Raw genomic sequence first — 11,443 nt, 5'->3', positions numbered from 1 at the left:
GTTGCAAATGAGCAATACTTAAAATATATGAAATTATCCAAGAAAAAACACTGATTTCCCAAACAATCACTCAGTTTGGTGCGTGTCATAGTATCTTTTATCTTCAAAGGAAACTGATTAAGATTAAACGCATCTGAACAACAAATATTTCAGATCGATTCACTTCTGAAACCAATCAAATGTGAACCTTAAACTTAAGTTCAACTCGAATGTGAACAAATCACTAGTAAGGCTCAAGTAAGGTTTGCCATAAAACATACTTTATTTCTGATAATAAATAAACTCTTCTTTATAATTAAACACTATGTTTCTTTACAAAGTACAAATATTGCACACAGAATGTGATTTAAGTGTTTTAAAGGAACAAGTCTCAGAAATTGTCATTTTCAGTAGTAATGCTGCCTGGACATCATGAGCTGATGATGATGATGATGATGAGGAGGAGGAGGAGGAACCAGCGGCTGCTGTGGGATCATCTGCTGCATCATTGCGCCATGAGGCGGAAACGGAAGTCGCTGTCTGTCATAGCAGTGGTACTGAACCGGAAGCACGTGGGGGAGAACCATCTGAGGTAGGAGATAGTCAGCGCGCATCTCTTGAACTTCGCGCTTCAGCTTCATTCTGCGGTTCTGGAACCAAGTTCGAACCTGAAGAACAAACAAAAACACATTTAAAATTCGTTCTAGTGTTCAACACGTGATGCTATACAATAAAATACAATTTCAGCCTTTGTACTTCATCAATTCAATGTTAGTTGTCAATTCAGCCTAGTAGCGAGTCAAAATTATATTATTCAAAATGCACTTTTCCACTTTTATTGGAGTATGCTTTACAATAAAATACTATTTCAGTCTTTGCTTGGCAATTTCTTGACCGTTGGTGAAATTTACTAGCTTTTTAAGTGTACAGTTTTCTCGATAATGTATTTCGAGGAAATAATTTGCTAAATATAGTAACTAAAGTCATATAATGAAGATAATAGCGTGTAATGATCGCGTCTCACCTGAGTTTCTGACAGATTGAGTTTCAAAGCTGTTTTCACTCTTTCTCCCGCATCCAAGTATTTGTGCTTGTTGAAGATTTTCTCAAGTTTGTCGATTTGCTCCGACGTGAATTTGGTTCGGATTCTGCGCGTCCCCGCGTCTTTTTCCACAACGTTTCCATCTTCGATGGACGCGCATTCGGACGCGGCCGCTTCGCTCTCATATCCAGAGGAATATCCGCTGTTTTCTGAAACTAAACATAAAATATGATTAAAACATGCTCTGTTTTCATTCACGTCAATAGAAATTAATCGAAAATACAATTAAGCGCAATTAAACACAAATACAATTAAACTTACAGCTTGGGGATGAGCAGCTCCTTGGCGTAACCGGAGTTGTGACCTCTTTGCTAATCTCTGGCTTCTGTTCAACTTTGTTAACCTTTGGTTTTGGCTGCAAATAAACCTTGTCGTACGATGTTGGAGCTCTCGGTTGAACCAAACAGGGTACGTGCGGCCTATGGATCTTTTTCTCCGGCTCCGAAACTTCTTGAGGCGCTGAATCGTGAAAGCTCTGGGCGAGCCAGTCCACTGAAAACGTCTTCACCATGATTGCTGTCTGTCTGAGGAAGTGAGTCTATCCAAGTACAATCCAAGACTGTTTGCCAGGCCTACACCAGCGGGCTGAATATATAGGCCGTCCCCGGCATCGCATTAACATATGCATGGAGGAGTTAACGCCTGATCGATTCTCAATCATTAGGCCTAATGGGTCGTTATTGAAGTCTTTACATATCCTGTGATTGTGTGAAAACCTGGCGCCAGCTTGTCTGTGAGAACCTCTGGCTCATCCAGCTGTCTGCATCCTCTTCAAACACAGATGGAGTGTCGGAACAACTGGATCCCGGTGGCGCATTTGTGGCGAAAAAGGCAGCCTTAATAATGGGAATTTAAAGTTTGAAGCTAGGAAACTTAAAAACAACTATCTTAAATGGCTAATAAAACTTTTTCAATATTTTGCACCAATTTTCAGCCAATTCCTGATAACAAAATCGTGTGTTTGCCCTGCTTTGCATTATATATAATGCAAAATATGAATTCATTGCTTACATATCTGGTTTTTCACAAACATATTGTGCAGCACAGCTGTTTTCAACATTGATAATAATCAGAAACGTTTCTTAAGCAGCAAATCGGCATATTGGAATGATTTCTGAAGGATCATGTGACGTTGAAGACTGGAGTAATAATGCTAGAAATTCAGCTTTGATCACAAGAATAAATTACATTAACACATATGCACATAGAAAACATTTGTACTGTATTTTCGATCAAATAAATGCAGTCTTCTTGAGCAGAAGAGACTTCAACATGCATGTTTAAATTATTTTTGTTTTTAACAATTTGACCATTTTGTAACCATATCCTACTGAACTTTGTCTTTAGACTTTTGTATTTACTAAAGTATTTATGTAGACTATATGATAAAACGAAAGTTACTTTATAAGGTCAGAATCTTATAAAAACAAAAACTGTAGCCAATAAAAAAAAAAAGTATGAAGCAGCAATATTTGTAGCAATTGCGATTTTCTCAATATTTTGATTTTTTTCACACCCTCAGATTCTAGATGTTCAAATAGTTGCATCTCAGCAAAATATTGTTCTAAACCACACTAATTGAAACTTTATTTATTTAGCTTCAGATGCTCTATAAATCTTAACTTCAAAAAATAACCATTTTGACTGTTTTTGTGGTGCAGGGTTATATTTATTTTCTACAACACCGTTCCGAACTTCTAGGATTTGACTAACTTTGCTTATATGCCAGCCTAGTTTGTATTTAATCTTTGATTTTCAGGCTTATTCTGTCGTGTCACTGTGACATCGGCGCGAAAATGATCAATGCATCAATTAGAAAAAAATACAGTTGTTGTCGCTTGGACGTGATTTTTTAAACATCCGAATATTGGAGCAAAAAACGCCTAGTTTCTTCTACTTGTCAGTGTTTCTGTACTTTGGTGTGTGATTTGACTGTAGTTCAAATGGTGGTGTATTAACACATGCTGATGCCTGTGGAGTCTCTGGCGCCACCGTCCATCACAGCAGCGTTTGGCGCGGTCGGCAAACATCACGATCAAAGGGATTACAGTAGCAACACAATTAACTTTGATTGACCAGCAGTTCAAATGCAAATTCACACCCGGACAAGCTTAAGCCTGATCCACTGTTTCAACACTACTAGACACAGTGAAAACAGTCAAAAGATCTCACTGCAGTAGGCTAAAACTGTGCAGTGATTTATTTTATATTAAATTTTAATCATGCATATGCACAAATGTGCATGTAGGCGTATGCATATTTAATGCAACTTATGCTAGAATGTTGTAAAGCTATTTTTTAATAAATAAACGAAGAGGAAAAATTATTGCATGCCAAAAAGTCGCTTTGGGGGAAAATGCAACAACTCACTTCAAATATCTTCATTCAGTTGTATGTTTATTCGAGGTTTCGTGATGAAACACAACCGCACAGACTGTGATTGAATAATATTGCTGATAAATCCGACATAATGGCATGTGAGGCGGCTCTTGGCACAGAGGTCTGCGGTTAATCAGGGATTTGGTGTTATCAGATTGTATTTGAATGTCTCTGGATGAGAGACAGAGTCTTTGAAAGGATCGTTTAGCTGGACAATGACGATAACGGCATGTTGACTGTTTCCTTTATCAGTGATCTATAGTGCGGGAGCTCGAGCTCTTTGACTCGCAATTAAAGCCTTTATCTGGAGCGCTTTGATCCGCAGAGGAACAATGAGGAGGATCCGATGTGCGCCGCTGCGCCTCCGGGGGCGCGCGTTTCCTCGCCTCCGCGTGAAACTCCGAAAACAAACCGCGGAGCTCAAACTCGCATTATTTAATTCGGATAAGACATGATCACATTTAAGTACAGCGAGCAGTTCTGTGAGTAATTCTTAAAGCAAATTAAATTGGTTTAATTGACAGTCATCGGATTGGCGAACACAATGATGGTTCTAAAGAAAACTTTAAAACATCACCTGAACAATGTTACTGAATAAAATGTGACCCTGGACCACAAAACCAGTCATAAGGGTCAATTTATTTAAGATTTGAGATTCATACATCACATTAAAAGCTGAATAAATAAGCTTTGCATTGATGTATGGGTTTGGAAATCGGCAATCTGAGGGTGCAAAAAAATCACAATTTTGAGAAAATAGCTTTTGAAGTTGTCCAAATGAAGTTCTTAGCAATGCATATTACTAATCAAATTCATTTTTGATATATTTACGCTCTGAAACTTACAAAATATCTTCATGGAACATGATCTTCACTTAATATCCTAATGATTTTTGGGGAAAAATGTGCATGATGACACACAAGTACAGCGAGCAGTTCTGTGAGCAATCATAAAACAAATTAAATTCATTTAATTGACAGTCATCAGATTAGCGAACACAATGATGGTTCTAAGAAAACATTAAAAGCTTTAATACATCACCTGAACAAGCACACTGTTGTTGCTGAATAAAATGTGACCCTGGATCACAAAACCAGTTATAAGGGTCATTTTTTTAAGATTTGAGATTCATACATCATATTAAAAGCTGAATAAACAAGCTTTGCATTGATGTATGGGTTGTTATGATAGAATATTTGGAAATCTGCAATCTGAGGGTGCAAAAAAAAAATCAAAATTTTGAGAAAATCGCTTTAGAAGTTGTCCAAATGAAGTTCTTAGCAATGCATATCACTAATCAAATTCAGTTTTGATATATATTTACGCTATGAACTTCACAAAATATCTTCATGGAACATGATCTTCACTTAATATCCTAATGATTTTTGGCATAAAAGAACAATCGACAATGCATTGTTGGTTATTGCTAGTATACCCATGCTACTTAAGACTGGTTTTGTGGTCCAGGGTCACAAATATGAACGATTGTGAGTGTGATATTGCTTTCATATCCAGTTATTGAGATATTTTGTTTACAGTTTAATGATGCATACATTTTTTGCATAATTCTAAGAACGTCCAGTACACTACAAGTCAAAAGTTTGAAATAATTACGATTTTTTTAGATATTTTTGAAACTTTGTCCTGCTTGCCTGTTGCTTTTATTTATTATTGTGATCAAAAGTGTCAGTAAAGACATTTATAATGTTACAAAAGATTTGTTTCAAATAAATGTTGTTCTTTTGATCTGTGAACCCTGACAAATCAAATTTTAATTTTGAAAATTGAATTTAGAATTCAGAAATGTTTCTTGAGCAGAAAACATCATTTTAGAAAGATTTCTGAAGAATCATGTGACATTTAAGACTGGAGTAATAATTCTGAAAATTCAGCTTTGATCACCAAAATAAACTACACTTTAACAGATATTCACATAAAAACAGCTATACATTGTAAAAATATTTTACAATTTTACTCTATTTTTGATCAAATAAATACAGCCCTGGTGAGCAGAAAAAACTCAAAACAATAAAAGTGTTTCTGTCCAGCCTTCACGGGCAATTATATATCACTTATAAATGATTAAAAACTAAATTAATAGTAGTGTGGTTTGGAATTGGTAAAATGTGCTTGGAAAAAAATATCAACTTGCCTAATAATTCTGTACACGCTGCATTCTGCACACCTGAAAAACACACTGCATCAAAATGAGAAGTTCATTCAACACAATGCAATTTATTGGCTCTAAATCTGATTCATGAGCTATTAACACCTTTCATTTAGTAAGTTCACAATCTTGCAGATGTTAAACAGCTAAACTAAATGGTTTTATTCAAATCTACAATATTATTTATAGACTGAAACCTGAAAAACAAATCTGTATGAGCTCCTTTCTTATGTTGGAAACCAAACAGTTGCTTGTAGCTATTGACTTGTGTCAATATATATATATCCCTCATAGTATGGGAGTCAATGGTCTGATGCTGTTTTAGTGCCATGTTAAAAAATGCAAAAAAAAAAAAAAAAAAAAAAAAAAAAAAAAATCTACAATTACGAGAATAACATCAAAATATTTGTAAAATAAAGTCAAAATGTTCTGAGAATAAAGTTGAAATATTAAGAGAATAAAGTTAAAATATTATAAATCAAGTTAAAAAAGTAAAATAAAGTTGATAAGAATAAAGTGGAAAGTTAAGAAAATAAAGTCAAAATGTGTCAAGAATAAAGTCAAAATATTACCAGAATAAAATTTAAATATTTCGAAAATAAAGTAAAAATTACGAGAATAAAATCAAAATATTTAGAGAATAAAGTCAAAATGTTTCGAGAATAAAGTCGAAATATTTCAACTTTATTCTTTAAATATTTCAACTTCATTCTTAAAATTTTTACTTTATTCTCGTGATTTAAAAAATAAAGTCAATGTTTAAAGAATAAAGTAGAAATAACGAGAATAAAGTCAAAATCTTTTGAAAATAGTCAAAATGTTTCAAAAATAAAGTTGAAATATTAAGAGAATAAATTTGAACTATTACTAGAATAAAGTCGAAATATTTAGAAAATAAAGTCAATGTTTCAAAAATAAAGTCGAAATATTACGAGAATAAATTTTAATTATTGTGAGAATAAAGTTGAAATATTTCAAGAATAAAGTCGAAATATTACTAGAATAAAGTCGAAAAATTTAGAAAATAATGTCAACGTTTCAAGAATAAAGTTGAAATATTCTGAGAATAGTCAAATGTTTTAAGAATAAAGTAAAAATTACGAGAATAAAGTTGAAATATTGAGACTAAAGTAAAAATTATGAGAATAATTATATTTAGAGAATAAAGTTAAAATATTTAGAAAATAATTTAATTCTTGTAATTTTGACTTTATTTCAAAATATTTCGACACGATCTTAAATTTTTTAACTAAAACGCTGTCGTACAACAGGGACGAACATCTGTTTGGTTACCAATATTCATCAAAATATTACCTTTCGTGTTGAACACAAGAAAGAAACTCATAGGTTTGGAACAACCTGTTTTGGGGTGAACTATCCCTTTAAGTTAAGACAAATCTTATTGATAATGCAACGGAGAACAGATCAGAAATAATTCTCAAATAGTTTAATTTAACTCTGATTAGAAAGATGCCTAGTTGAACTTTAAAACAGGGAAATAAAAGTGTAGGACAAATGCAAATGCAACGAGTTAAAATATTTAAATGTCACAATTTCCTAAGATTAGGTGTAGAAATATACTGCATCGACTCTATTAATAAAATTATATTTTCTCTGCTCTCTGAAGGAGTTTATATTGCATTATTTCAAGCTTTTCAATCTCAGATGGTCTAAAATGCATTAATATAATTAATAATTGCTCAGTAATTCTTAATAAATCTATAAATACCCAGACTACAATATTTGGTTGTGTAGCTGTCAAAAAAACGTCAACACAAAAATAAAAGTCTTTGTCCTTAAAGGAAACCATCCATCATAAGCAAACTGACTAAGGCTGTTTGAAGAAGCGTGTGATACTTGAAGGTAAAGATGATCCTCAAATTAGGACTCCCATGTCTTGTGCTTTTCATGATCAGGTTTTTTTGGCACAGACTCCTAAATCCTTGTCAACATCCATATGAGAGCGACTGTAAATGTCTTCATCTCTCCTCAGAGTTTAGATGGAGACGTCTGCGAGTGGGTTACGGCTCCTGATGGCGTCCTCCAGCGGTGTTCCACATCTGTGCCGCTCACTGGAAAGAGGCTTTGACGCGGCGCAGCGTGTCGTGGATGCGGCGAGTGTGCCGCTCGCTGGGCGTCTGGCTGAAGTTGGCGTGGTTGTCCGACGCGAGGAGCGGGACGTCACACCGGCCGAAGCGTGTGATCCGCCCACGCAGGTACGTCTGCAGCTCAAGGTCGGGAGAGTAGGAATAGAGATGCTCCTGAAAAGCATGGACCTGACTGACCACACGAGCGATGTTCCTAAGAGGAAACAAATAGACATGAGACTCGACATGTGAGTTTGGTTTAAGATGTCAAGATAGAAAGTAGAGCATGTGTGCGTTCTGCAGATAATGTGAAATAATACATTAGTAACTGAACTAAAAAAAAAATAGCACACAGAATCTTGCAACTAGACGGATGTACTGTTACTTTCTGTCAAAAATCTGGGTGTTATATTAGACAGCAACCTGATTTTTGAAAATCATATTTCCCACATCACAAAAACAGCTTTCGGTAACACTTTCTATGAAGCCCGTATTTATAATACGCTATATGGGTATTCTTAAAGGAACACTCCACTTTTTTTGGAAATAGGCTCATTTTCCAACTCCCCCCGAGTTAATAAATTGAGTTTTACCGTTTTGAAATCCATTCAGCCGTTCTCCTGTTCTGGCGATATCACTTTTAGCATAGCTTAGCATAGATCATTGAATCCTATTAGACCAATAGCATCACATTCTCACCAATGGATCCTCTGGAGTGAATGGTGCCGTCAGAATGATAATGAGAAAAATCTAAATTTGCTGGCTGTCCAAGGTGTAGAGTTTGTTTCTTCATCAGATTTGGAAAAATGTAGCATTACATCACTGTCTCATCAATGGATCCTCTGGAGTGAATGGGTGCCGTCAGAATGATAATGAGAAAAATGTAAATTTGCTGTCCGTCCAAGATATAGAGCTTGTTTCTTCATTAGATTTGGAAAAATGTAGCATTACATCACTGTCTCATCAATGTATCCTCTGTAGTGAATGGGTGCCGTCAGAATGATAATGAGAACAATCTAAATTTGCAGGCCGTCCAAGATGTAGAGTTTGTTTCTTCATCAGATTTGGAAAAATGTAGCATTACATCACTGTCTCATCAATGTATCCTCTGTAGTGAATGGGTGCCGTCAGAATGATAATGAGAACAATCTAAATTTGCAGGCCGTCCAAGATGTAGAGTTTGTTTCTTCATCAGATTTGGAAAAATGTAGCATTACATCACTGTCTCATCAATGGATCCTCTGTAGTGAATGGCTGCCGTCAGAATGATAATGAGAAAAATCAAAATTTGCTGGCTGTCCAAGGTGTAGAGTTTGTTTCTTCATCAGATTTGGAAAAATGTAGCATTACATCACTGTCTCATCAATGTATCCTCTGTAGTGAATGGGTGCCGTCAGAATGATAATGAGAACAATCTAAATTTGCAGGCCGTCCAAGATGTAGAGTTTGTTTCTTCATCAGATTTGGAAAAATGTAGCATTACATCACTGTCTCATCAATGTATCCTCTGTAGTGAATGGGTGCCGTCAGAATGATTATGAGAAAAATCTAAATTTGCTGGCTGTCCAAGATGTAGAGTTTGTTTCTTCATCAGATTTGGAAAAATGTAGCATTACATCACTGTCTCATCAATGTATCCTCTGTAGTGAATGGGTGCCGTCAGAATGATTATGAGAAAAATCTAAATTTGCTGGCTGTCCAAGATGTAGAGTTTGTTTCTTCATCAGATTTGGAAAAATGTAGCATTACATCACTGTCTCATCAATGTATCCTCTGTAGTGAATGGGTGCCGTCAAAATGATAGTCCAAACAGATGATAAAAACATCACAATAATCCACAAGTAATTCACAACACTCCAGTCCATCAGTTAACATCTGAAGAAAACAAAAGCTGAAACAAATCTACTTTCATTATCACGGCACCCATTCACTGAGAGTAAGTATAATTTTTATTTTTGGGTGAACTGTTCCTTTAAAGACGCTGCTTTGAGCTGTGATGTTCCTCAGTTTGGATAGAGATGTCTGTTAATGTATGAATGTGAATGTAAGTGTGTTTGTGAGACCTCAGTTTGGGCCACTTGTACGCTCCGCTGGTCATGGTGAACGCTCCGATCTCCAGCTGCTGGATGTGCATGGCCAGGATGTGAGCGTCGGGGAGAGTTGGCCGTCGACGGCCCTTCTCTCCTTCCATCAGGCACAGATTATCACTCTTCAGAAACACCTGAAACAGGATCATTAACAGACTTTCCAACGTAGAAAAAAGACCAATTCCTATAGCTCAAATAGTAGAGCATGTGCTCGCAATGCCAATGTCACAGGTTTGATTCTCATGAAATGCATGAACTCATAATTATGTAAACTTTGAAAGCATCTAGCAAATGCATGTATTTAATTATTCAAAACAACATTAAAAATAGAATTCACAAAAACAATGATTTTAATACACCTCTGTTGTGATATACGCATGTTTTTAGTTTTCTGTCTTAAATTTTATTTTGTCAATTCATATTTTAATATTTTGTATATGTATTTTGTAGGACATACTCAAAAATGATCGGTGATGTAACTGTCTTGAGATATAATAAAATAAAAAGAAAGAAAAAAGAGGTAAAAAATATTATTAATAGCTATTTTAAAATAATTAAAACAAAATAATTAATTATTAGAGCAATTAAAATAAACAGCTGTGAGGCAGATTTGTTTTTAATAATATTGTTAATAATATAGACAATAATAAAAATTAATAATAATAATAATAATAATAATAATAACATTATCGTTATTATTGATAATATTATTAACACTATTATTATTATTATTATTATTATGTTCAAAAACAATTGAGTTAATAAAATTTTAGAATAGTAATTATATTATTATTATTATTATTATTATTATTATTATTATTATCATGTTTGAAACAATAAATTAATTAAATGTTAAAAATTTAAATGTTAAAAATAATAATTAAAATAAATAGCCATGAAGGGGTTCTATTATTATTACTAATTATTATTATTACTACTAATAATAATAAAGAAATAATTCAAAATAATTGAAACAGCTGTGAAGCAGTTTTGTTATTATTCACATTATTAATGTTATAAATATTATATAATACAATAATACTAATAGACATAATAACAACAACAACAACAACAACAATAACACTATTATTATTATTAACACTATTATTATTATTACGTTTAAAACAACAAATTAAAATCTACAAATTTAAATTCTATATTATTATTTTTTTATTATTATTATTTTATACTTTTTTAATTTTAAATTAATTAAACTTTAGAATTTAAATGTTAAAAATGAAAATAATTAATATAAATAGCCATGAAGCGGTTCTATTATTATTACTAATACTAATAATAATAATTAAGAAATCATTCAAAATAATTGAAACGGCAGCAAAGCAGTTTTGTTATTATTCACATTATTAATGTTATAAATATTATATAATAAGTAATATTAATAGACATAATAACAACAACAACACTAATAATAATAACACTATTATTATTATTATTATTATTATTAACACTTTTATTATTACGTTTAAAATAATAAATTAATTAAAATCTAAAAAAATTAATTATATATATATATATATATATATATATATATATTATTAATTCTAATATATATTATTATTATTTAATACTTTTTTGAAATAATAAATTAATTAAACTTAAGAATTTAAATGTTAAAAATGAA

The 11,443-nt window shown here is 33.0% G+C and overlaps 2 protein-coding genes across 2 annotated transcripts; both read right to left on the bottom strand.

The window, feature by feature from the left end:
• Window positions 1-386: 386 nt before the first annotated feature.
• Window positions 387-2,399, bottom strand: LOC141325798 (homeobox protein vent1-like). The gene is made up of 3 exons (XM_073834529.1): window positions 1,343-2,399; window positions 1,004-1,236; window positions 387-647 (listed from the first exon to the last, which is right to left on the bottom strand). The coding sequence occupies exons 1-3, from the start codon at window positions 1,590-1,592 to the stop codon at window positions 387-389; spliced, it is 744 nt and encodes a 247-aa protein (XP_073690630.1). The 5' UTR covers window positions 1,593-2,399.
• Window positions 2,400-6,705: 4,306 nt separating this feature from the next.
• On the bottom strand, window positions 6,706-10,260 carry LOC141326537 (kinase non-catalytic C-lobe domain-containing protein 1-like). The gene is made up of 2 exons (XM_073835275.1): window positions 9,778-10,260; window positions 6,706-7,928 (listed from the first exon to the last, which is right to left on the bottom strand). Exons 1-2 carry the CDS (start codon window positions 9,948-9,950, stop codon window positions 7,697-7,699), a joined length of 405 nt encoding a protein of 134 aa, XP_073691376.1. The 5' UTR covers window positions 9,951-10,260; the 3' UTR covers window positions 6,706-7,696.
• Window positions 10,261-11,443: the final 1,183 nt, after the last annotated feature.

The sequence above is a fragment of the Garra rufa genome, chromosome 2, assembly GCF_049309525.1.
Source record: "Garra rufa chromosome 2, GarRuf1.0, whole genome shotgun sequence".
Classification (NCBI taxonomy): Eukaryota; Metazoa; Chordata; class Actinopteri; order Cypriniformes; family Cyprinidae; genus Garra; species Garra rufa.
Note: the sequence above shows the minus strand (reverse complement) of the source record. Positions and strands in the feature narration are given on the sequence as shown.

Excerpts from the sequence above, each read along its gene's own strand:
- LOC141325798 (XM_073834529.1), bottom strand. The coding sequence starts at position 1,592 with ATGGTGAAGACGTTTTCAGTGGACTGGCTCGCCCAGAGCTTTCACGAT. Across the intron at positions 1,237-1,342 it reads GAGCTGCTCATCCCCAAGCT|TTTCAGAAAACAGCGGATAT; the intron begins GTAAGTTTAATT and ends TTTTATGTTTAG. Across the intron at positions 648-1,003 it reads TCAATCTGTCAGAAACTCAG|GTTCGAACTTGGTTCCAGAA; the intron begins GTGAGACGCGAT and ends TTTGTTCTTCAG.
- LOC141326537 (XM_073835275.1), bottom strand. The coding sequence starts at position 9,950 with ATGATCCTGTTTCAGGTGTTTCTGAAGAGTGATAATCTGTGCCTGATG. Across the intron at positions 7,929-9,777 it reads TACAAGTGGCCCAAACTGAG|GAACATCGCTCGTGTGGTCA; the intron begins GTCTCACAAACA and ends GTTTCCTCTTAG.